At 46.9% G+C, this 27,513-nt stretch overlaps 1 protein-coding gene across 1 annotated transcript in view; it reads left to right on the top strand.

Annotated features, from left to right (window-relative positions):
• LOC123766284 (uncharacterized) overlaps positions 1-26,488 on the top strand; it is a 40,588-nt gene extending 14,100 nt beyond the window's left edge. The window contains exons 2-4 of the mRNA XM_069321272.1: positions 13,403-13,517; positions 17,512-17,636; positions 24,524-26,488. Of these exons, the coding sequence (XP_069177373.1) occupies positions 13,403-13,517; positions 17,512-17,636; positions 24,524-25,584 (1,301 nt within the window). The 3' untranslated portion in view covers positions 25,585-26,488. The remainder of the gene's footprint in view (positions 1-13,402; positions 13,518-17,511; positions 17,637-24,523) is intronic.
• The last annotated feature ends 1,025 nt before the right edge of the window (positions 26,489-27,513 follow it).

The raw sequence follows: 27,513 nt of genomic DNA, 5'->3' as shown, positions 1-27,513 counted from the left end.
AGGGGACTAGTGGCTCCTCTCAAGGGACTAGCGGCTCCTCTCAGGGGGCTAGCGGCTCCTCTCAGAGGACTAGTGGCTCCTCTCAGGGGGCTAGTGGCTCCTCTCAAGGGACTAGCGGCTCCTTTCAGGGGGCTAGTGGCTCCTCTCAAGGGACTAGCGGCTCCTCTCAGGGGGCTAGTGGCTCCTCTCAAGGGACTAGCGGCTCCTCTCAGGGGGCTAGTGGCTCCTCTCAGGGGGACTAGCGGCTCCTCTCAGGGGGACTAGCGGCTCCTCTCAGGGGGACTAGTGGCTCCTCTCAAGGGACTAGCGGCTCCTCTCAGGGGGCTAGTGGCTCCTCTCAAGGGACTAGCGGCTCCTCTCAGGGGACTAGTGGCTCCTCTCAAGGGACTAGCGGCTCCTCTCAAGGGACTAGCGGCTCCTCTCAGGGGGCTAGTGGCTCCTCTCAGGGGGCTAGTGGCTCCTCTCAAGGGACTAGCGGCTCCTCTCAGGGGACTAGCGGCTCCTCTCAGGGGGCTAGTGGCTCCTCTCAGGGGGACTAGCGGCTCCTCTCAGGGGGACTAGTGGCTCCTCTCAAGGGACTAGCGGCTCCTCTCAGGGGACTAGCGGCTCCTCTCAGGGGGACTAGCGGCTCCTCTCAGGGGGCTAGTGGCTTCTCTCAGGGGACTAGCGGCTCCTCTCAGGGGGACTAGTGGCTCCTCTATAAGGTGAGGGGACTCAGGGGACTACAGCGGTTCCTCCCACTCATAGCCCTGGGGCTACCACGTATTCAGGCCCAAATGGAGTGGTGGTAGTTTAGAGGATGAGAAAGCAAGGCCAATCACATGCCAGGACGAGGCTCACTGACCTCAGGGTCAGAGAGGTCTGACCTCAGGGTCACAGAGGCCTGACCTCAGGGTCAGAGAGGTCTGACCTCAGGGTCACAGAGGCCTGACCTCAGGGCCACAGAGGCCTGACCTCAGGGTCACAGAGGCCTGACCTCAGGGTCAGAGAGGTCTGACCTCAGGGTCACAGAGGCCTGACCTCAGGGTCAGAGAGGCCTGACCTGGCATGACCTCGTTAACTGTTAACGAGGGACATCGTGACGCCTGGCAGTGTCTCACCGAATCTCCTTAGATGTATATTTATACACGAACCACACATGGCGTTAAACACTCACGGCTCCAGGAAACACCTGAGAGTGTTGCAAACAGCTCAGAGAGCCGTAAACAGCTCAGAGTGTCATAATTACCTAGGGGGGGGGTGCTGTAAACAGCTCAGCTCGCTACCAACAAGTGGAAGTACCATTAACAACTCGAAACGCTGAAAATATCTGGCCGGGCCATAAACATAGAGCTGTAAACACCTCGGAGTGTAGCTGGCAAGGTCTGCCAGTCAGGTGAGCTGGCCAAGTCTGCCAGTCAGGTGAGCTGGCCAAGTCTGCCAGTCAGGTGAGAAACCCAAGGAACCCAAGCAACCCACTTAATCTATCGAGGCCAGTGCATAGAAAACGTTAATATTACTATACTCTAAGAATTACTTTAATACTTCATGTTGTTAACAGATTATAGTTGATTCAGTAAACAATTGTGACGCAAGGCCAAGAGCAGTGCACGTCCAACCGTCCAAGAGCTAAGTGTAGCCAAGGCCAGGAGCAATGCACGTCCAACCGTCCAAGAGTTGGGTGTAGCCAAGGCCAAGAGCAGTGCACGTCCAACCGTTCAAGACCTGGATGTAGCCAAGGCCAGGAGTAGTGCACGTCCAACCGTCCAAGAGCTGGGTGTAGCCAAGGCCAAGAGCAGAGCACGTCCAACCGTCCAAGAGCTAGACGGTTGGACGTGCCGCCACACGTGTGGACAAAGTATAGCCTCCCGGGTCCCATATACAAGACATGGGAGCGCCGTTCATGAATATGCAAACTTAACACGCATGAATAATGAAAAGATAAAAAAAAACTTTGAAATGGTGAAAGTGTATAGTTGACGGCGTGTTGGTGAGCCCAGAGGCTTAGTTACGTTGTTGTTAATATAGATACAGCAACTTGGAACAAGTTCCAAGTAGCACGGGCTATGGTGAGCCCGTAGTGGACTTACCTGGCGCAGGAGCGGGGCTTAGGTACGTGTGTTGGGTATAAGGACTATAATCTCAACTAGCGCGTCTCATTGTGTACGTTTCGGTCTCCAACGTACGAAATAAGGGGTACTGGGGAAAAAAAGAGAGGCTCACAAAGATCGACGTTTTTCGACGCAGCGGTTTGGTCAGGTTAGGTGATTAGCTGGGGTACATTTCTGTTAGGTCACGACGTCGTATTATGAACGTTGTGGCAGATGAGGAGAATGGGTTGGGAGGAAGTAGAAATGAGGAGCAGTTAAGAAGCTGTATGACCAAGCAGTAGAACCAACTCAATCTACCACTTTAAAAGCCGTGTTTGACAGTAGACACCACTGTCGGGAGCCCCTTAATGTATATAGACCCACAGAGGTAGAAAGGCGAGGCCCATGGGCTCGAGTTCAACCCTGCAGGCACAAACAGATAAGCACACAGAAACACTATTAATACCACCACACACAATTATAAAAAAAACACCACTTTCTGTTCAACAAATATTACTGGCAGAAAAACAGGGACCTACATGTAGGGGGGGGGAGGGGGGAGGGAGTGCCAGTGTATGATATGTTTGGCACTGCGAGAGGGGGGGGAGGGGGGAGGGAGTGCCAGTGTATATGTTTGGCACTGCGAGAGGAGGGGGAAGGGGGGAGGGAGTGCCAGTGTATGATATGTTTGGCACTGCGAGAGGGGGGGGAAGGGGGGAGGGGGGTGCCAGTGTATGATATGTTTGGCACTGCGAGAGGGGGGAAGGGGGGAGGGAGTGCCAGTGTATGATATGTTTGGCACTGCGTCGGTGACACTCTGAATAATAAAAATAATGTTGAAAGCTGTACAATGGCCCTGACTGACACTGTGTCATTATACTGACAAGATTTTTTAAATAAAATAATTACGGTGTTGCATGTTTTCTCTGGACATAGCTAAATATATCAGGATATTGCTACATAAGTTCCTCAATAAGGACCATATTGCCTCCTAAACATCTGCATACATCATCTACCAACCAGTCCCAGGAAGCAGTAACACACTTTAGCAAACACATAACAATTTCGTTAAGTAAAAGTTATTGTACGTAAACGAGTAAATGAAATGTAAATTATTGCATGTAAATCATGCTCAAGTCTTTAGTCGTCTTTGTTAACAGTATTAGTTCTCTACCCTAGACGCCCGCTCACACATGTGTGTTAACACACATGTGTGTTAACACTACCCTAGACGCCCGCTCACACATGTGTGTTAACACACATGTGTGTTAACACTACCCTAGACGCCCGCTCACACATGTGTGTTAACACACACCTGTTGCTGGGAGGACTGGGAGCCGCAGGTGTTTAATACCCCCCCCCCCACACACACACCCCTAGCTCCCCACCCCCGCCTCCCTGATTCACGCCCCATTATTTTGTTCTTATCTGCTCTCACATTCTGCCAGCTCAGGTGATATTGGTGAGGAGTGTCTCCCAACAGAACCACTTTGGTACATAGCTTCATCACCCCCCCCACACACACACACACACCCATCCCCTCCCCTCGCCCCCCATACCCCTCGACACCCCTCCCCCTCCCCCTCCCCCCTCTCGTCTACTTATTATTGCACATGCTGCGTGACCTACACCCCATGTAGTTAAGAACATAAGAACAAAGGCAACTGCAAAAGGCCTGTTGGCCCATACGAGGCAGCTCCTATTTATAACCACCCAATCCCACTCATATACATGTCCAACCCGCGCTTGAAACAATCGAGGGACCCCACCTCCACAATGTTACGCGGCAATTGGTTCCACAAATCAACAACCCTGTTACTGAACCAGTATTTACCCAAGTCTTTCCTAAATCTAAACTTATCCAATTTATACCCATTGGTTTGGAGTGGTTTGCTCCCAACCAACTGGTCCTGGGTTCGATTCCCGGATAGGGCAAGACATTTAGGCACTTTTCCCTTATCCCCCCGATGCCTTTGTTCGCCTAGCAGTAAATAGGACACCGGGATTAGTCTACTGTTGTGGGTCGCATCCTAGAGAAGGACAGTCGTGGGCTTAGCTTCCACAAAAGACGTAGAGGCCACATACAATTTTCAGGGGAAAGCACCAGGCCATTATGACTATCTTCTTATCTTGAGGTTATCTTGAGATGATTTCGGGGCTTTTAGTGTCCCCGCGGCCCGGTCTTCGACCAGGCCTCCACCCCCAGGAAGCAGCCCGTGACAGCTGACTAACACCCAGGTACCTATTTTACTGCTAGGTAACAGGGGCATAGGGTGAAAGAAACTCTGCCCATTGTTTCTCGCCGGCGCCTGGGATCGAACCCAGGACCACAGGATCACAAGTCCAGCGTGCTGTCCGCTCGGCCGACCGGCTCCAGTCTACTGTCGACTATATAGCATTTGTAAGGGATCGGGATAAGGACTTGGGATGGGACGGGAGGGAATGGTGCCCAAGCACTTCGACGGTTTGGGATTGAACGCCGACCTGGGCCGATATCGCCTGGCCTATGACACTCCCCAACCCAACCTCATTCATCTTTAAAAGTTGGGTGAGACTTGCCCCAAGCGGCTGGCTACCAACCTCGGACACTATTTAACAGAGATAACTGATGGCTTGGTCATGCATGGTTCTGCCTCTGAGAGCCGCAGGCCATATAGTTGTACACACGTCCTGAGGTTCCGGGTTCGATTCCCGGTGGAGGTGGAAACAAATGAGCAGAGTTTCTTTCACCCCGATGCCACTGTTACCTACCAGTAAATAGGTACCTGGGAGATAGACAGCTGCTATACGGGCTGCTTCCTGGGGATGTGTAACAAAAAGAAGGCCAGGTCGAGGACAGGGCCGCGAGGACGCTAAGCCCCGAAATCATCTCAAGATAAGGTACAAAACAGGAATAACAACAGGTGCTTCCTGGGCCCCTCATGCTTCCATTCACCCTTCACAACCTCCTGGAAACACAAACCGTAACTGTCTTTATTTCCCGCTCGTTACAACTTGTAATAAAGTTGTTACATCTTGGCTTAACGTGTTTATGACGTAATAGAACACCGTTATAACTTGCTATATTGGTTGTTATAACTGGTTAGGAGGTGTTAAAACTTGTTCGAACGTCGTACCAACGTCGTAGTTTCGGTGTGTGTTTGGCGGAAGCTCCACACCTTCCTCCCCCAACTCCTCCCCTGCCCTTCACTTTCCAATACCAACTCCCAGGTCGAGGACCCGGCGCGGGGAATATCCCGGAAAAACAAAAATTATGCTTATTATTATACTCCCCTCTTTCCCCTCCCCTTCTACACCTCCCCATTCCCCTCCCCCTCACTCCCCTCTTTCCCAACAGCGTCACTTGTCTCTGTTGAAAATACCGGAATATCCACCCATTACACCTTTAATGCCTGCTAGTGGAGCAGGTTCTTCACCACCCCCTACCCCCATTATCACCCTCTACCCCCCTTCATACCTGACTTCCGTACTCCTCACACCAGACTACACAACACTTGACTCTGCAATACCACCGGATATTGCCCCATCACTACACCTACACCATCCTTATCACACCCCCTCACTACACCTTCACTATCCCTGTCTTCCCCCTCACTACAGCCCTTGCCATTTCTCCACCTTTTGCAGCACCGAGAGAGAGAGAGAGAGAGAGAGAGAGAGAGAGAGAGAGAGAGAGAGAGAGAGAGAGAGAGAGAGAGAGAGAGAGAGAGAGAGAGAGAGAGAGAGACAGAGAGAGAGAGACAGACAGAGAGAGAGAATGACGAACGTATACACAGCTCAAATGACAAACAAACCCGACAGAAAGAAACAGGCTGAACAAAGACAAGTTCAACTAGACAATAAGGAAGAATAAAGACAAGCTAGAGACCACTAAGAGAGATATAAAACAAAACAAAACAAAAACAACAAAAAAACAGCAAAGAAAATCCAGAAGGAAATTTATAACTCCTGATATTGGCCTCAAGAGTCAATAGTGAATTACACAAGTTCAGCCGACAGTGTCGCTGTGGTGACTCTTAGAAAAAAGGCAGGTGTGTTACTGGTGTGTTGCAGGTGTGCTGCCGGTGTGTTGCAGATGTGCTGCCGCTTTCTGAGATAAAGGTAGCAGACGCGAGGGGAAGAGAGAGGTAAAGCTGGATTTAGGAAAGCGAAGTATGAAGGAGAGAGGAACAGAGGGAGAGAGGGGAGAAGATAGGAGGCGAGGCAAGAGAGGAGGAAAAGCAAGGAAACAGGAACAAAACAAGAGGTTAAGGTGTGTGTGTGTGTGTGTGCGTGTGTGTGTGTGTGTGTGTGTGTGTGTGTGTGTGTGTGTGTGTGTGTGTGTGTGTGTGTGTGTGTGTGTGTGTGTGTGTGTGTCTCCCCCAATGAGGTTATAGCCTTTCACAGCTCTCTCACACACCTGGAGTCTCCTTGTATTCCCAACATCTTAACTACTCTGTTTTCTTTCTTAAAACAAATCACATTTCCTGGAACTCCTATCCTTCACCTGGGTCAACAGTTCACACCCAAGCTCAAGAATGAATAAGTTAATTAGTTGCTATCTAACCTGGTTATTACTCTTCTGTTTAGTGATAAAGTTAGTTTAGGAGGGGGTCCATACCTTTCTTAATGGTGAGTGACAGGTGGGTGAGAGTATGACAGGTGGGTGAGAGAGTTTGACAAGAGGTGACACTAGTATGACAAGAGGTGACACGAGTATGACAAGAGGTGACACGAGTATGACAAGAGGTGACACTAGTATGACAAGAGGTGACACGAGTATGACAAGAGGTGACACGAGTATGACAAGAGGTGACACGAGTATGACAGGAGTAGACACAAGTATGACAGGAAGGGCGTGGGAGTAGTAGATGGTGGTGTCGAAACTACCTTGTCAACAATAAATCTTGACACCTAAAAAATTAACATTTGGAATCGCGAAAAATGACTTCCGACAGAGCTTAAAAAATATATGACTCGTCACCGCAAGAAGTGAGACAGCAGCCGTCATCCAATGGGTCGACAGTGACAAATGACGGTACGAGGGTGACAGATGGTGCGGAGCTGATGGGAGATCTCAGCCGCCCAAACCATGAATGAGAAATGTGGCCAGGGAGAATGTTCTGTACAAGCTAGCCTCGGAGATGAGGGGGAAGGTTGGGGATGGCTGGATGGTGTGGGTGGGGGTGGCTGGGGGGGTTGGAGGACAGGGATAGGGGGCGGGGTGGTGCTCAAGAGAGGATGGGTGGTGTGGGGGTCGATGACTACATTATCTAATCCATTACAGAGTATACCTAGGTCATAAAAGTATTTGTGTGTACGTCTGATACCATACTACTTGTGAAGGAGGAAATGTATATGTTTACCTCTCAGAATGTTTGGTAATGTGTTTATTTGTGATGTGTGTCTATGTATATATTAACACGTTGTACTGAACGGGGTGAGAATAGCTTGAGCTACCTCATCCCTTTGTGTGTATTTTACCTCAATAAACTTATTTCAATTTCAATTTCAATTTCAATCCATTACAGTTTACACTATTAAAGTTGGATAATCATCACAACACTAGCGATTTGGTCGCATCTGGAAGTGATAATCTCATTTTGTAAGTGGCTCGTTAATGGCTGAAATTAATTGCCGGTGAGGAAGAGGAGGCTGAAGGCGTCTAGCCATTTAGTCGTGCACAACAACTACTTCTTTCATCTCCTCTGGTTGTTATTGTTGTTGTTATAGATTCAGCTACTGGGAACAAAAAGTTCCAAGTAGCACGGGCTATGGTGAGCCCGTAGTGCACCTCTGGTATTGATGCCAGGGGACCAAACATATGGAAAGCCGAGTCATAATGTGTGTGTTATGGGGACAACTGGCAGAGCATGTTTGCCTCAACTCAATAGCACTTTAACAGCATGGTGAACTTAACGAAAGTATATTTAACTCTGCTAGAGAATTTGGAGGGTAAAGGGTCGATTATCGGGAAAAAAGCGCCAAGCCATTACAACTATATAGCACTTACAAGGGGTCAGGATAAAGATTTGGGATGGGACGGGAGAAAAAGGAATGGTGTCTATCCACTTGGACGTTCGGGGATTGATCACCGATCTATATGAAGCGAGACCGTCGCTCTACCGTCGAGCCCAAGTGACTGGGCCCCCATTCCTTTCCCTTCGTCCCATCTCCGAACACAGAATTTGGAGAATGTCTGAGAAATGGGAGAACATGTAACCAAGTGTTGTGTTCCTCCTGAGGCGGCCTCGTTGGTGCAGGAGTCTCTTGCCGGTCTTCTGGAAGCTTGTGGTCCAATGTAACGTTGATATACAAAATATTTGCACTCACGTGTGGTCGTGGTTGAGAGCGGGGGTAACAGTGTTAGCCTCGAGGGTAGTTGTACTGAAACGCTTCAACAATTTAGTCCAAACTGTGGGTGACGAATGAGTACAAATGTTAGTAGATATGTTGACCAGATTACACACTAGAAGGTGAAGGGACGAAGACGTTTCGGTCCGTCCTGGAACATTCTCAATTCGATTGAGAATGTAGTTATGGTGTCCCTTGGTCTTTCTTCTAAACGACCAGCCTGCCTCATCTTCCTAACACACACACACACACACACACACACACACACACACACACACACACACACACACACACACACACACACACACACACACACACACATTCCTGCCTCCTCCAACACCCTTCCCACCTCACCACCAAACCCGACATCGTCTCTCATCAACACTCTCCTCATCTCTCTCCAACACTCTCACCAACTTCCCAGAGTCTCTCCTTAACGCCTTCCCCATATCTGCCTGCCTTCCCCTTCCCTTTCCCCTCCCCCCATTCTCACCCCACCTCCACGTTTTTGTCTACCTCATCATTCCCGTTTATACGGATGAAGACCCCCTCATGTTTCTCATTATCTCTCGCTCTTACCCGGCCTTTACACACGCTCAGTTTTCCCTACACTCTTGGCTCACTTGTCTCACCTCTCTCTCTCTCTCTCTCTCTCTCTCTCTCTCTCTCTCTCTCTCTCTCTCTCTCTCTTCTACACTTCGCTGTTCCTCCCTCTCCCAGTTATCCCTTCATTTAACCCTTCAGTCCACATATTTATCCTATCTTTCTCCTTGTGAAAGAGAGAGAAAACTCTTAACCTGCTAACAGGAGTCGGAATTCCTCTACTCCAGCGGGCACCTTTGTAGAGATGTGAGAGCTCCGACGCCCGCCTCACCTACGCCATAATAACCAGAGAAACGCAGGCTACAAGGTAACAATTTTGGTTTGAGCCAAGAATGACCTCTTCTGCAGAACGTCAGGTCGAGGAAAGAATGCATCAGTGATAATTTGTGTCAACTACGTTGGTACCGAGAGCCTGTGTCGTCTGTGTCTGTCTGTACTGTCTGTCTGTCTGTCTGTCTGTCTGTCTGTCTGTCTGTCTGTCTGTCTGTCTGTCTGTCTGTACTGTCTGTCTGTACTGTCTGTCTATCTGTCTGTCTGTGTCTGTCGTCCCTCCCTGAACTAATAGCCGCCATCGCAGGAATGAGCGCTGCTGCACCAGTTACACCCCAACACCACACACACACACACACACACACACACACACACACACACACACACACACACACACACACACACACACACACACACACACACACACACGCACGCACACGCACACACAGTCCAGTTACCAACACATTATCTCTAATGAGCGAAATCATGTGTGTGTGTGTGTGTGTGTGTGTGTGTGTGTGTGTGTGTGTGTGTGTGTGTGTGTGTGTGTGTGTGTGTGTGTGTGTGTGTGTGTGTATGTGTGTGTGTGTACTCTGCATGTCTGTTTGTCGGTCTGAAGTTGGAGGCCAGAGGCTCGCGGTTAGCTCCACTCAACTTGCCAAGATGACATATTAGAGGTCAGTGAGTAGGCCAGTCGGAGTCGGAGCCCAGTAGCATACTTTAAAGAATTATTGGCATCTATATGGACCCCCCTGGGATTTTCATAAAGTCAGAAATTGGAGATATGTTTTCCATAGAGTTATGTAGCAGTTTTTCAGTGCTTTGTAATAATAAATAATATGAAATTTTCTGAGACCTTTAATGTGCTGAAGTGAAGTGGTCTGGCGAAGGAGTCAGGTGCATTTAGGTGCTTAAGACCATGAAAGGTGTACCGTAAAGATGCTTAAATGTGAAGTTCTCTGGAGGGTGGAAGAGAGGTCACGGAGAGGTGTGGAAGAGAAGCGGTCTGGAGGCTGGAGTACGAAGATGCTGAAGTAGAGAGATGATGAAGGAGCCATCGGGAGAGAGAGAGAGAGAGAGAGAGAGAGAGAGAGAGAGAGAGAGAGAGAGAGAGAGAGAGAGAGAGAGAGAGAGAGAGAGAGAGAGAGAGAGAGAGAGAGTTAGAGAGAGAGAGCACAGGAATACCTCCAGTGAACATGACACAGCCAGTACACAACGCTTGAAGGCCTATCTTTCACAACTAATACACCATAAATACAATTATGACATACAGTATGAAGTTTAAAATAAAAATGTCGCAAAGAAACATCTCAAAGAAGCTATAACACTAAGTGAAAAAAGCTCGAATCGAATGAGTCCGATTAGCACATGAAGACGGTCAACACCCCAATCATCCACGAACAAAAATAATCCAGGTAAACAATAGATTCTTTGCCACGCCAATCTCACAAAAAAAAAAACATTTACAAGCTTAAGTTCTAACCAAAAAAACAAACAATTTTTTTCCTTGTAGTATTCAATCCTCTAATGAACCTCCCCGCAAAAGAACTCCGGCTTTAAAAATGAACGCGGGATCCCCAGCGCTCTATACGAAGCATTGAGAATTTTATTTTTCTACAGACGAGGGCGGAGGCCGGTTTGGGGAAGCGTCCCTGTTGCTCAGAGACTGGCGGAGGGAAGACATGGTCAGGGGAGAAGGAGAAGAAGAAGCAGGAGAAGGTGGAAATAAGGTCAGGGGATGTATAGGAAGTGAAGGGTGAAAATGGTGACAGAGGAACAGGATGAGGGAGGGAATAAGGGTTGTGGAAGGGAAGGGTGAGTGAGGTAAATTTGTGACCATCTTAGAACAACCCAAATACACCCAGACAGACAGACACACAGACATACAGACAGACAGACACACAGACAGGAACCAGACACTCATTTACATAGGTAAATCTAATCTGAGTCTGAAAGTTGTGATAATTTACGTCTGAAGGTCTGACAGTTTACGTCTGAGCAACTAATACCCTAACTCTGAACGTATGATACTCTATGTATGAGGGACAGCCTACGTCTGAGCATATAATTGTGTGTATATATGCATAATAGTCTCTATATTATACATATATAGATAATTATATGCTCAGACGTAGGCTAAGAGTCCCTCATACATAATCACACGCTCAGATTTAAGCTATCGGATGGGTTACCTTACCTTGAGGTGCTTCCGGGGCTTAGCGTCCCCGCGGCCCGGTCGTCGACCAGGCCTCCTGGTTGCTGGACTGATCAACCAGGCTGTTGGACGCGGCTGCTCGCAGCCTGACGTATGAGTCACAGCCTGGCGATATGTTTTCCATATGTTACCTTCAACTTCGTTCAGACAGTTCCTGCGACGGCGCTGGAACCAATCGTACTGGCGTTTGCCTCTCCATTGGAGACTGTTAACACCGTGGAGGGGGGGGGGAGCTGCTGCTTGGGTAACAGCTTCTCTCCCGTATCAACCTACCCTGGCTTTGCGCCCTGGAGAGGCCACTCCAAACCGACAACCAGAGTGCAACTCCATAGTCTCCTGAGACTGATGGATGCCTACTAATCTATATAATAGACAACTGTTCCTCTCCTCTGTCTTATCGCAAATGCTCTACGGATTATGTTAAAAATTAAAACATTGGTTGTCTATGTTTGGAAAGTCACTCTGACGCTTGTAATACACAAGTCTTGTAAGGATTGTAATTAAGGTTGTAAAAAGAGAAGTCGGTGTAAATGCTGAGTTATTTTTTTTATATATAAGAAAGAGAACCAAATTAGGGCCAAGAAAGAAAGACTTTTTCAATCCCCTTTATGTTGGTGTCGTACAGATGGGACTGGGAGGTAATTAGCTGACGGGAAGTGGCCCAGTTTCTGAGAGGGAGGTAATTAGATGAAGAAATAGAGAGTGAGAGAGAGAGTGAGAGAGAGAGAGAGAGAGAGAGAGAGAGAGAGAGAGAGAGAGAGAGAGAGAGAGAGAGAGAGAGAGAGAGAGAGAGAGAGAGAGAGAGAGAGAGAGAGAGAGGACACAGACCGACACATACAGAGAAACAGCGACCAACAAACATACAACAGTCTTACAAGGCAACCCAATACTTCGCAGATCTCTGCAACAGTCTTGCAAGACAACCCAATAGTTCGCAGATCTCTGCAACAGTCTTGCAAGACAACCCAATACTTCGCAGATCTCTGCAACAGTCTTGCAAGACAACCCAATACTTCGCAGATCTCTGCAACAGTCTTGCAAGACAACCCAATACTTCGGAGATCTCTGCAAAAGCCTTGTCAGGCAACCCAACACTTCGCAGATCTCTGCAACAGTAACATCACCAGTCTAGGTTTTGCACAAATTTAGTTTTTAATGTTTGCAAAGACCGTGAGAACATTGCGGCTGCTGCTCGCCGTACAATTCCCAGGCAATTTCTCTTTGGAAATTCCAAAGTGGTATTTCGCGTGTTTTATTAGTGAGGATTTACTGTTTAGTTAAATAAACTCTATACGAGACAACCAAATCATTCTCAGTTATTGAACAGAGAAAACCCGCATACAGACACATAGCCTAATCGTTATACAGCCTCCTGTCTTCCTTCTAAGCGGTGGTTAAGATGTGGGAACGAGAACATCTTTACTGATGTTTCTATTCTGTGATCACCTTTGCCAGTCTATCTTCACCTTATCTTGTACCTTATTGTACCTTATCTTACCTTGTTATTTATTCTGCCATAATCTTATCTGGTAAATTATTCTGCTGTTACCCATATTTTAATATCACCCATACCCACACTGCCACTACCCACTTCCACCACTAATGTCACCCATACCCACACTGCCACTACCCACTTCCACCCCCATTGTCACCCATACCCACACTGCCACTACCCACTTCCACCACTAATGTCACCCATACCCACACTGCCACTACCCACTCCCACCACTAATGTCACCCATACCCACACTGCCACTACCCACTCCCACCACTAATATCACCCATACCCACACTGCCACTACCCACATCCACCACTAATATCACCCATACCCACACTGCCACTACCCACTTCCACCCCCATTATCACCCATACCCACACGTGCAGTAACTAGCCTCCCGCCTGTACCCACAGTGGTGGTGTCGCCTCCGTGCAGCAGCGTGAGTTACAGTTGGCACAGGATCAGTCACAGTGACCTGCACCTGCCCGCCCCAGCACCTCTACTGCAGACCGTCGTGACCAGAATGAGGTCAGTAGCCTAGTGTGACTCTCTCTCTCTCTCTCTCTCTCTCTCTCTCTCTCTCTCTCTCTCTCTCTCTCTCTCTCTCTCTCTCTCTCTCTCTCTGGGGAGTCAAACAGCAGGCGCAATTTTTTTTTTTATTTTTTTTATATACTTAAGTTATAATACTGCATGCATACAATGAAACAATATAATAATAGAACTAAAATGTAAGATGGCATAATAGTAAAGAGTAAGTAGGCCTATATTATAAAAAAGTGTAGTTTAACTATGCCACAAAGTATATAATGACAATATAATGACACAATAATGAATCAAAAGACAACGAAAATTTAAAAAACAAAAATATTTCAACATTTATAATACATCGCGACAGAGCGGTGAGCTATATAGCCTAATAGTGACATTATAGCCTAATAGTGGCAATTACTGCGAATTCTTACAACAATTACAATACAGTGACTATGCTATGCACCACAACGTAAATTCTGCATCATGACTTTGAACTGGTATGCCTAATGTCACCAAAATGCCCCACAAAAGACACTGATATGCATGTCAAACGCGGCATAAAGTCACCAAACATTGTATATTAACACTGAAATGCAGTAAAACTATTATGCAGAATAACAAGATAATTATGATTCATAACGCTAATTATGAATAAAATAAAGCTTAATAATGGAACTGTCCTCAACATCGTAAAAAAAACGTCTTACCGAAGCCTAGTAATATATATATATATATATATATATATATATATATATATATATATATATATATATATATATATATATATATATATATATATTAGTATATTTGGGTAGCAGTCTTTCCTGTAGACATATATTATTAAATATGACCGAAAAAGTAAGATTAATAATTCTAACACGAATTTTCTCAATCTTTCATACATTTCTTTTCACTGTTGGAGGTAAATCAAAAATCAATTCTCCAAATATATATATATATATATATATATATATATAAAGCGCACATGATCAATGATTCCCAATAAAAAAATTAAAGCAATTAAAACTAAAACTAATGAACTTGTAAAGGTTTTAAAAGACTTTACAAAAATAGAAGTGACAATAACTGAGGTATATTACTCACAGAGTGCGGGCGCTGCGATCCAGGTCCTCTTGATTAACTCACAAAATCATATTTATTCTTAAAATGCACTTAATTTCAGTTGAAGGGGGGGGGAGGGGGAATTAAGAGCGTGTAGTATTACAGTCAATACGCACTTTAAAAATTTCAACGAGAGTGTGATAGTAAATCATTAACGCAATAAGACTTCGAAGCCTTGTTTACATACTGTGTATCACAGAACACCGGTTTAATTCTCCATTTGTCTTCAGCCAGACCATTAAACACTCACTATATATATATCTTACACAAAAATAAACTAGCGTTTTGTGGTGGTTAGTAGTGCTTTTTTAAGGTGGTATAGAAGGGCGGGCTGCAACCACGTCCTTCACCCGAGACCGTCAGCTGGGGTGTGTTTACATGATGTCGTCTCATCACCCTCCTGTTATCGTTATTAACTCTATATTCCCGCTTACCCTTTCTTTAGCTTCTTATAGGTGTTTAGATATGAACAGGAGGCACCTATATATTATATACATCCACTGGTCTGCCATCTTTGCTATATTTTTAATCGCCGCGATCGAGTGAATATTTAGAAATGTGATTACGGAACCTAGGCTTGCTCTCTAGTTTTTTTTTTTGTTAGTTTTAGGCAAGATAATACCGGATTTGATTAATATTTGAATTTATTCGTTTTTTCGAAGGTACTTAGCTCTATGGCTTATTAATAAGTATATATATATTATATATATAATTATATAATTAAGTTTCACCGTCCCTTGCAAGCTCTCTCTAAACCTCTCTCTTTTCTAGTAAGACAATTTTTTTGGCCTTAGGTAACGCATACGAGCGAAAGGCGACGTGCTTTGTAAAATGACAAGTTGTCCTTGGGAGGAATAGGCAGGGGTTGACCTCACACACACACACACACACACACACACACACACACACACACACACACACACACTCACACACACACACACACTCACACTCACACACACGTATCAGAATGAAAATGCTCTCCCAGGCCTGTCAACCCCCAACCCCCTCCCCCCTTTCCTTCTCTTATCTCTAAATTAACTGCTTCATTTCTTTCTCTCTGGCTAAGTACTGCTCCCCCTCCCCCTCCCCTTACCCAGGTCTTTGTGACCTTTCAACGCTTCATATTATTTTTAACCTCTTCCCATGGCCAGTGTTGGTGGTGGTACTGACCTACAGGCACGTACCTACACGTGCTGACCAGGAAGTGAGGTCTAGCTCTTCTTCTACACCTCTTGCCTTAGAATTTAATGGTTCTGATGTTCGAATTCCTTGTCGAATCTGGTCTGTACACCAGTACTCGAATATTTTTATATTTCAATTACTTTCTTTTTTTTGTTATAAATGTTTAATGTATAAATTATGACTACATTGTGAATGATCTTTAGGTATAACACACAGAAATCACAATAGCGTGATGCATCAAATTAACAAATCCACAAGGGCCGTGTAGAGGATTCGAACCTACGTCTGGGACCATGTTTTGGCCATGGTCAAAACTACGTTTTGACCATGTCGTAGCTCAGTCGATTAAGGCAGCGTCTGGGATGCTCCCGGACGTAGGTTCGAATCCTCGTCACGGCCCCTTGTGGATTTGTTCATCTTTAGGAATATTTGATTACTGGAGCACAGGTGTGGGCCGTGTGGTAGCTGCCTAAGAGCACCAGACACAGCACAACACACACAGGCGCCTATCTTGAGATCTTGAGGTTATCTTGAGATGATTTCGGGGCTTCTCCACCCCCAGGAAGCAGCCCGTGACAGCTAACACCCAGGTACCTATTTTACTGCTAGGTAACAGGAGCATAGGGTGAAAGAAACTCTGCCCATTGTTTCTTGCCGGCGCCCGGGATCGAACCCAGGACCACAGGATCACAAGTCCAGTGTGCTGTCCGCTCGGCCGACCGGCTCCCGGCTCGCCTATTATAAAGCTTGAACAAAAGTTACAATTACCATTAAAGCTTCAGGAGTGAAATATGAGACGCTCTCATTAGCCATTGTCTGTGTAATTAACAGCGTCCATTACTTCCATCACTATCGCCGACTGCCCTTACTTGAACCCCTTATTACCATGCTCATTGGTAATCCTAGTCTAACTACCTGATTACTAAGCTTACCTCTTATATTACTATCTGCAATGTTAACTACCCTCGTCAACAATACGCATATGGTAATTACCTCTCTAACTATCCTCTCACCGACGCTACTAATCACGACAGCCTGCACCTTGACAACCAGTTAATATCGTTTAACAAGGTCCGAGTAGTTAAGACCCTTCTGCTTCAACCATCCCCCCCCCCCCCCTTGCAACAATGCAAATCTAATTAATAGCCCTTTAATTATCTCGTAGCTACTTTTAACAACTAATTGATCTTTAATTAGAAACTACCTGTTATTTCCACACTGAATGCTTGTAACGTATCTCTTAACAACTCACTAACAACACTGACAGTCTCTAACAACCTCTGTAACAACTCACTAACAACACTGGTAGTCTCTAACAACCTCTGTAATTCTCTAATAACTCAGTAATCGTATTCATGTATTCAACTCCAGTTATCACGCTTAACAACTACCTGCTTGTAATCACCAATAATTGCCTAATAACTTCCAATACTAACCTGTAATTAAATACTATTATCATTTATAAATAAACATTAACTACTAATATTAACCACCAACTGCATGATTTTCCAACTGATAGTAATTAATGCAAATAGACTAATAATCCCTATTATCTGTTCCCTGTTTGTACCATGCAATTGCAAACATAAATCCCCTCTAACAACCCACTAACTACCAATAACCAAGCTCTAACATCTCACCTAACTCCCTGCACCCTCTAACCACCTGTTTAACTACTGTGGTACAGGCTGTCGACGCCGTTCCTGTTGGTGGCCTGCGGACTGTTGGGCTTGGCCTGCCTCCTGGCTGTGGTCGGGCGCTGTTGCTACGCCCACGCCGCCCTGGTCGCCGCCCTTCTCTACTCTCTAGGAGGTGAGACCGCCCGTGTCTACCCTCCAGATCTACCTCTGAGTCCTTCCAGTCTCTACCCCCTTATAGCTTCTGTACCCACATATATCTATCTACCAGTCATTCCACAGTTACCTACCCTAGACCACATCTACTGCTGTCTGGTGGAGACGTCCCATCACTCACTATACCCGTCCATCTCACAATACCTAAAAATAGTTCATTAGAACTTGGATGAGAATCGATGTTACTGTCTTAATTAAACCCTATCAGTTTGTAGGTAAATTAATTGTAGATTTGAAAATGCTTTTGCATCAATAGCATTATAAAGGCGGCAGCATGCTGTGTTTATGTGTATTGCTGGTCTCTGAAGTAGATGATTGTGCGTGACTGTATGGTAATTATCTTACTCAACTATCTACGTATTCAAGACATTGTGCTTGTAAGGAAAGTTCCAGTTCCATAGCCACGTCATTCTGTTCCGTATTGTAATGGCCCCAAACCCTATTGCTTCTTAAACCTATTCTTGAAATGATATATATATAGTTTGCTTCAATTGCTTCTCCTTAGTCCTCCAAGCACTTGGCCTGGACGGTTGACCGACGGTTTCGCTTCATGCAGATCGTAGTTCAATCCCCGACCGTCCAAGTGGTTAGGCACTATTCCTTTCCCTCCGTTCCAAATCCTTATCCTCATCCTTTTCAAGTACTATATAGTCGTAATGTCTTGCCGGTTTTCCCATACAATTCCCTTCCCACCCTCCAGCTCACTTAACATATTTCATAAGAAAAACATATTTTCAACAATTTTCTCTTCACATTTCTTTACGTAAGAATGGCGATGAATATCCCATAACCCATTGCTCGATTCACACTCAACGACTCAATACTCATGACAATTTATCACAAATTCAACGGTTGCACTCTCAACAATGCACAGTTGCACTCTCAACAATGCACAGTTGCACTCTCAACAATGCACAGTTGCACTCTACACAAAAAATATAAAAATGGCATGGAAAGCCTACTCCCACGAACACAAAATACCGACTTCCTGCCAGTCCTATAGTCAATGGAGACGAGGAGTCACAATAACCATTGACCATTGACGTCCTATAGTCAATGGAGACGAGGAGTCACAATAACCATTGACCATTGACGTCCTATAGTCAATGGAGACGAGGAGTCACAATAACCATTGACCATTGACGTCCTATAGTCAATGGAGACGAGGAGTCACAATAACCATTGACCATTGACGTCCTATAGTCAATGGAGACGAGGAGTCACAATAACCATTGACCATTGACGTCCTATAGTCAATGGAGACGAGGAGTCACAATAACCATTGACCATTGACGTCCTATAGTCAATGGAGACGAAGAGTCACAATAACCATTGACCATTGACGTCCTATAGTCAATGGAGACGAGGAGTCACAATAACCATTGACCATTGACGTCCTATAGTCAATGGAGACGAGGAGTCACAATAACCATTGACCATTGACGTCCTATAGTCAATGGAGACGAGGAGTCACAATAACCATTGGCCATTGACGTCCTATAGTCAATGGAGACGAGGAGTCACAATAACCATTGACCATTGACGTCCTATAGTCAATGGAGACGAGGAGTCACAATAACCATTGACCATTGACGTCCTATAGTCAATGGAGACGAGGAGTCACAATAACCATTGGCCATTGACGTCCTATAGTCAATGGAGACGAGGAGTCACAATAACCATTGGCCATTGACGTCCTATAGTCAATGGAGACGAAGAGTCACAATAACCATTGACCATTGACGTCCTATAGTCAATGGAGACGAGGAGTCACAATAACCATTGACCATTGACGTCCTATAGTCAATGGAGACGAAGAGTCACAATAACCATTGACCATTGACGTCCTATAGTCAATGGAGACGAAGAGTCACAATAACCATTGACCATTGACGTCCTATAGTCAATGGAGACGAGGAGTCACAATAACCATTGACCATTGACGTCCTATAGTCAATGGTTTGCTCTCCCATTATCTGCATTATAGTTTCTTAAGATTGCTTGACCGTTATACTTTTGCACAGAAATTATGATAGTTCACTAAAAGCTGTTTTATATTTTAACGCTGGAGTTTGCAATATAATGGCTGTCACGTGGAATTTTGCTGATGAGATTCAAGATTCTGGTGATGTTGTTGTTGTTAAAGATTCGCTACCTGGAACAAGAAGTTCCAAGCAGCACGGGCTATGGTGAGCCCCGTAGTGATTCTGGTGAGATTTTGTTTAAGGGACATTGTTGACATAAGTGAGAGGACTGGCAACACACAGGGTAAGGTGTTGGGCAGCAACTAATGTGCTCCATACAATGGGGGACTTATGATAAAATTTGTGCAACAAATTAAAGCATTGAGAAGTCTATCCGGAAGTCACATGACCCCCCCCCCCCCCCATGGACATCACGTGACATCGTCATGAGGTCACGAGTCACACCAGGTTAAAGAGCCTAGAGTAACGTTCTGGTAACAGTTGGATACAGACGTGCTTCAACCCGTCCTCCTAATAGAACGTCGCATCTTGACGTATACACTCTTAAGGCCAAAAATCGTCGTACTAGAAAATATCAGCGGCTGGCGAAACTGACATACTGTCCCGTTTTCTGTTTTGGGTCCTCTGGTAGGTTAGGATAAGGCCATTTTAGTACGACAGTTTCTTGGCGTTTAGGGAAATCTTAGAAGGACGGGGTGCGTACATAACGTCTCTGCCTGTGATGTATTCTCAGTAACAGTGATCTACGCTTGTTGCTGGAAGTGGCACCACGACCAGGTGAGGACCGGGCCGCGGGGACACTAAGCCCCGAAATCATCTCAAGATAACCTCAAGATAGCTGACGACGTCTAGGGCCTGAGGGAGGAGGAGTCATGTAGGCATGAAGAGGATATCACCGCACAACTGTGTGAGATATCACAGACCTATAACACCCCACAGACCACAACCCACAACCCTGACAGTCCACAGATGACAACCCACAACCCTGACAGTCCACAGCTCACAACCCACAACCCTGACAGTCCACAGATGACAACCCACAACCCTGACAGTCCACAGCTCACAACCCACAACCCTGACAGTCCACAGATGACAACCCACAACCCACAACCCTGACAGTCCACAGATGACAACCCACAACCCTGACAGTCCACAGATGACAACCCACAACCCTGACAGTCCACAGCTCACAACCCACATCCCTGACAGTCCACAGCTCACAACCCACAACACTGTGACAACCCGCAGACCCATAACACTTCACTGACCGCCATAACTCACCGTAATTATCTCTTTGATCTCTCGCGGTTTCCTAATTCAATTAACTCATTGGGATAATTTATGGTGCGGCTTTAAGGTAAATTAATAATTAATATGCGCGAATTAGTAATTAATACGCACGATTTATGACCCGGTTATCAAATTACTGTTGGGAAAAATACACGAGGTTTACTGAGGGGTGAAGTGTCTCTCTCTCTCTTGCTTCCCCTCAAACTGTGTGTGTGTGTGTGTGTGTGTGTGTGTGTGTGTGTGTGTGTGTGTGTGTGTGTGTACTCACCTAGTTGTGCTTGCGGGGGTTGAGATCTGGCTCTTTGGTCCCGCCTCTCAACCGTCAATCAACAGGTGTACAGGTTCCTGAGCCTATTGGGCTCTATCATATCTACACTTGAAACTGTGTATGGAGTCAGCCTCCACCACATTGCTTCCTAATGCATTCCATTTGTCAACCACTCTGACACTAAAAAAGTTCTTTCTAATATCTCTGTGGCTCATTTGGGCACTCAGTTTCCACCTGTGTCCCCTAGTGCGTGTTCCCCTTGTGTTAAATAGCCTATCTTTATCAACCCTGTCGATTCCCTTGAGAATCTTGAATGTGGTGATCATGTCCCCCCTAACTCTTCTGTCTTCCAACGAAGTGAGGTTCAATTCCCGTAGTCTCTCCTCGTAGCTCATACCTCTCAGCTCGGGTACTAGTCTGGTGGCAAACCTTTGAACCTTTTCCAGTTTAGTCTTATGCTTGACTAGATATGGACTCCATGCTGGAGCCGCATGCTCCAGGATTGGTCTGACATATGTGGTATATAATGTTCTGAAAGATTCCTTACACAAGTTTCTAAAGGCCGTTCTTATGTTAGAACATAAGAACATAAGAACATAAGAACAAAGGTAACTGCAGAAGGCCTATTGGCCCATACGAGGCAGCTCCTATTTAATATCCTATTAACATCCCCCCTGTTATGTCCATTCATCCACCCGCAAACCTCTATCATGTCACCCCCAACTCCTCGCCCTTCCAGTGAATGCATTCAAGCCTTGTTAATCCATCCTCACATGAAAGATTTCCAATTTGGGGAACCAACCCGGTCATCCTACGCTGGAAACGTTCAAGTGAATTTACATCCATTCCACAGTACGGCGACCAAAACTGAACTACACAATCCTAATGGGGCCCAACCAGAGCAAGACATAGCTGAAGAACCACACCAGGTGCCCCGCTACCAACGCCTCGATTAACAAATCCCAGTGTCCCACCTGCCCCACCACGAACATTCACGCATTGAACCTTTTGTTTCAAACTCCCACCCATCATAACTCCCAGATCCCCCTCGCAACTCGACTTCGCAGTCTTATCACCATCTAGCTCGTATCTTGTAACTCTATCATCAATATATGTTTATGGAAAAACACATTGGCAAAATGATCAGAAAGAGAAGGGGCCTCAAAATAACAATTCACTTAGGGTATATTACACTAACAGTAGAAGTCTAAGAAACAAAATAAACGAGTTAAATGCTCTTATCTGTACAGAAGAAATATATATTATTGCTCTTACCGAAACGTGGTTGAATGTAGAAAATAGAGAACTATTAGCTGAATATCAAATAAATGGATTTAAACTATTTCACACAGATAGATATATTAGACGAGGAGGGGGAGTAGCCATATATGTTAGGGACAATTTGATATGTAGTCTCAAAGAGGGAATCAAATCTGAGCCACACACAGAAACTATTTGGATAGAATTAAACGAAAAAGCAAATATTATTATAATAGGAGTTATATATAGGCCACCAAATTTAGACAGAATGGAAGCAAAGCTTCTATGGATGAAATATCTAGAGTATCTATATCTAACAGTATTTATGTTAGCCAACCTGGCATATGCTGCTGATGTTATCCTCTTGATATGAGCTTCAGGGGACAGGTCTGGCGTGATATCAACCCCCAGGTCTTTCTCTCTCTCTCTGACTCTTGAAGTATTTCATCTCCCAAGTGATACCTTGTATCTGGTCTCCTGCTTCCTACTCCTATCTTCATTACATTACATTTGCTTGTGTGTGTGTGTGTGTGTGTGTGTGTGTGTGTGTGTGTGTGTGTGTGTGTGTGTGTGTGTGTGTGTGTGTGTGTGTGTGTGTTCACCTATTTGTGCTTGCGGGGGTTGAGCTCTGGCTCTTTGGTCCCGCCTCTCAACTGTCAATCAACTGGTGTACAGATTCCTGAGCCTACTGGGCTCTATCATATCTACATTTGAAACTGTGTATGGAGTCAGCCTCCACCACATCACTGCCTAATGCATTCCATCTGTTAACTACTCTGACACTGAAAAAGTTCCGTCTAACGTCTCTGTGGCTCATGTGGGTACTCAGTTTCCACCTGTGTCCCCTTGTTCGCGTACCACCAGTGTTGAATAGTTTATCATTATCTACCCCTGTCAATTTCTGAGAATTTTGTAAGTAGTGATCATGTCTTCCCTTACGCTTCTGTCTTCTAGTGTCGTGAGGTGCATGTGTGTGTGTGTGTAGGAAAATGAGAGGCGCTTCTGTCACTTTCCTGTGTTAGCACACTACCATCCAAGCCCCTCACTTTCCTCACCCCGCAGCCTACTGTGCTACGTGACGGGTCCTGTATTTAACGTGTATATAAACTCCCATCCCCCAAAATTATTGCACTTAATAGCAACTATTGTTCAAAAACGTACAAAAATGAACCGTTGTACCCAAATCAGCCCACGCTTGATACAATTCATTTTATAGGAGTCAGGAGAACAAGCGTCAACCAAAGCTCAACTTTCCCAGGCCTAGTCTAGCTAATATATGTGTACAAAATTAGACCTAAGATGGCGAATATTGGGCCTAGAATTGGACAGGTTAAGTGGTATAGTTACAGTGCCACTTGGAGTATGCCATATATATATATATATATATATATATATATATATGTTTCATTGAATATGACCGCATATTCTGTATTTATTATTTTCTGGTTTAGGGCTTCTATCCCTCTAACTATTTTCTTAGCATCAGGGCTTAGTTGAAACCAGAAAACCACCTAAACCAGAAATAATAAATACAGAATATGCGGTCATATTCAATGAAACATATATATAAATATATATATATATATATATATATATATAACACGTGCGGCTCACGTGACGCCTAACCAATGACTGACATTTTTCAAGGATGCAACACACAATAATTGCCTAACTACCGGATACCTATTTACTGCTAGGTGAACAGGGCCATGAGGTACAAGGGAGTGTGCCCAAACGTCTCAACCCCCCTAGGTGAATCGAACCCTGAATCAATTGACTGTGAGGCGATCGCGCTAGGGTCATTGAGCACGCATATTGCCTGACTGTTTAACGTAATGACCCAATATATTTCAGACTTAAATTCATACTGAGAAAGTTGATTTAAAATTAAACTTGAGAAAATATTTTGAGTGAATTGTGGAAATAATTCATTCCGGAGACATGATTATAGTTTGCTAGCACTGTAATAATGTTTTCTCCCAGCACAGGTGTAGAGATGGGTGGTGTAATGATGTTAACTCTCTCTCTCTCTCCCGCCCGCAGGTCTGAGCGTGGGCGTGGGTGTGGTGTGGTTCGTGTCTGTGATCTCTGAGGAGTACGGCCTGGCCTCTGGTCGCCGGACCAGCTGGGCGGCCATGTACGCCTACCGTTACGGCTGGTCATTAATGGCAGCCACTAGTGCTGGCGTGGCTGCCCTCCTGGCTGCCCTCCTCACCGGCCACGCCCACCTGGCCCGCCACGCTCCCATGGTGGCCGGGATGCGAACCCGGTCCAGCAGCAGCACGGAGGAGAGTCTGGCCCGTCCGCTGCTGAGGTGCCGGAGTGAGGGGTGTCTGGGGCAGCGGTCCTTCACCTCAGACACCATCAGGACCTACCTCACCTGTGACTCCCGCCGCCACCACCCGCCGCGGGGCTGCCTGCCCCCGCCGCCCCCGCCCCTCCACCACTCCCCCTCCATCGTCGACCTCACTCGACCCTCCGAGGACCACCTGCCGTCCGAACCCCCGCCCTCACGACGCTCCTCCCGAGCCACTATCCTTGCTGACGATGTTACTCGTGACTGTCACATCCACCTGCCGCAGCAGCAGCAGCAGCAACAGCAGCAGCAGCAGCAGCAGCAGCAGCAACAACAACAGCAGCAGCAGCATAAGCAACAGCAGCATAAACAGCAGCATAAGCAACAACAACAGTCAAAGCAGTCACAAACGCAGCAGCAGCAGCAAGGGCGGGGCTGGCCTGTAGAAACTTCTCGAGTGATCATAGAGGCGCCACGTGGAGCTCTCACTCCAGCTGTGCCGCCTCCACCCCTCAGCTCCTCCTCATCCTCCACCTCACCAATAGAGCCGCCTCCACCTGCCCTGCCACCCGCCACCCGCGCGGCGGCGGCGGCGGGTGGCGGCCCCCGGCGGGTGACGGCAGAGTTCGCCGCCAACAGATCAGTATGCGAGCCACTGCGGCTGCCCGAGTACAACTCCTTCACTACGAGTGACTACAGCCGCACTCTGCCGACGGAGGCCCGCCAGATGGCAGTGTTTGAGAGGCGCTCAGGCCAGCGGTCATCCACCCTCACCCGCTCCTCCACCAAGATATCCTCGGAGGTATGAGACCAAGACGCCGGCAGGAAATGTTCGCGGCGATATTCTTATGATCCCGGTGGTGAGACCTGGGTCTAGGGGGCTGGCACCTGCTGGCACCTGCTGGCACTACGCGGGGCCCCTCACCTGCTGGCACTACGTGAGGCAGCTGACCTACTGGCACTACGTGAGGCAGCTGACCTACTGGCACTACGTGAGGCAGCTGACCTACTGGCACTACGTGAGGCAGCTGACCTACTGGCACTACGTGAAGCAGGCACCTGCTGGCATTACGTGGGGCAGCTGACCTGCTGGCACTACGTGGGACACTTCACCTGCTGGCACTACGTGGGACCCCCCTCACCTGCTGGCACTACGTGGGACTTCCTCACCCGCTGGCACTACGTGGGACCCCCTCACCCGCTGGCACTACGTGGGACCCCCCTCACCTGCTGGCACTACGTGGGACCCCCCTCACCTGCTGGCACTACGTGGGACCCCTCACCTGCTAGCACTACGTGGGACCTCCTCACTCGCTGGCACTACGTGGGACCCCCCTCACCTGCTGGCACTACGTGGGACCCCCCTCACCTGCTGGCACTACGTGGGACCCCTCACCTGCTAGCACTACGTGGGACCTCCTCACCTGCTGGCACTACGTGGGACCCCTCACCTGCTAGCACTACGTGGGACCTCCTCACCCGCTGGCACTACGTGGGACCCCCTCACCCGCTGGCACTACGTGGGACCCCCCTCACCTGCTGGCACTACGTGGGACCCCCCTCACCCGCTGGCACTACGTGGGACCCCCCCTCACCTGCTGGCACTACGTGGGACCCCCTCACCCGCTGGCACTACGTGGGACCCCCTCACCCGCTGGCACTACGTGGGACCCCCCTCACCTGCTAGCACTACGTGGGACCCCCTCACCCGCTGGCACTACGTGGGACCCCCCCTCACCTGCTGGCACTACGTTGGACCCCCTCACCCGCTGGCACTACGTGGGACCCCCCCTCACCTGCTAGCACTACGTGGGACCCCCTCACCCGCTGGCACTACGTGGGACCCCCTCACCCGCTGGCACTACGTGGGACCCCCTCACCTGCTGACACTAAGTAAACAGTCTCAGGATCTCCCTGCGTCTCAAGACCCTTGTATCCCCAACAGAACTGTGCCCAACCCCCGCTACCTCCAGAACACAAACACCTCCACGTCCAGATGACGCGTCGTACACCGACGCCCCTGAACCCCGAGACGTTCAGAGTGAACAATGTGGCTGAGGGTTCAGTTAGCCCGCGAGGTGAACACTGAATCCCTCGAATACTTTCAGAAAACGATTCATGTGAGGTTTCAAAACAGGGGGGAAGGAAGGAGGTGGGGAATATGAAATATTTGTTGCACGTAGGTCTATATAGAGCCTACACGTGCATCAGACGTCAAAGTGACTTTGTGGTGGTGAGTTGAGTGAAGTCTCAAAGCAAGTGAACACTCCATCCTGGCCATCCTAGGCTACCGTGCAGCATGTGTATGTGTGAATGTTTATATATATATATATATATATATATATATATATATATATATATATATATATATATATATATATATATATATAAGGCTTGAAGTTACCTCTTGGTATTCCTGTACTCATTATTCGTCTTGTAAAGAAGCTTGGTGTCTACTGGCTCTCTGGGTGCTCCACTTCCCCCCACACAGAAATAAGTGGTTGGAGAAAATCCTGAACTTCGAAACGTGTGTGTGTGTGTATGTGTGTGTTTGTCTCGTGTATATGTGTGCGCGTGTCGGTGTATGAATGCCTGTGTATTTATTTGCTATTTGTGTCTGCAGAATCGAGCTTTTTTTTTAGCTCTTGGATCCCTGCCTTTCTAACCAATCTATTTTCCTCTATTATGTCTATTACATATATTTCTCTCTGACACACACACACATCCCCAGGAAGCA

This window comes from Procambarus clarkii, chromosome 9 (genome assembly GCF_040958095.1).
Source record: "Procambarus clarkii isolate CNS0578487 chromosome 9, FALCON_Pclarkii_2.0, whole genome shotgun sequence".
NCBI classification, from domain to species: Eukaryota; Metazoa; Arthropoda; class Malacostraca; order Decapoda; family Cambaridae; genus Procambarus; species Procambarus clarkii.
Note: the sequence above shows the minus strand (reverse complement) of the source record. Positions and strands in the feature narration are given on the sequence as shown.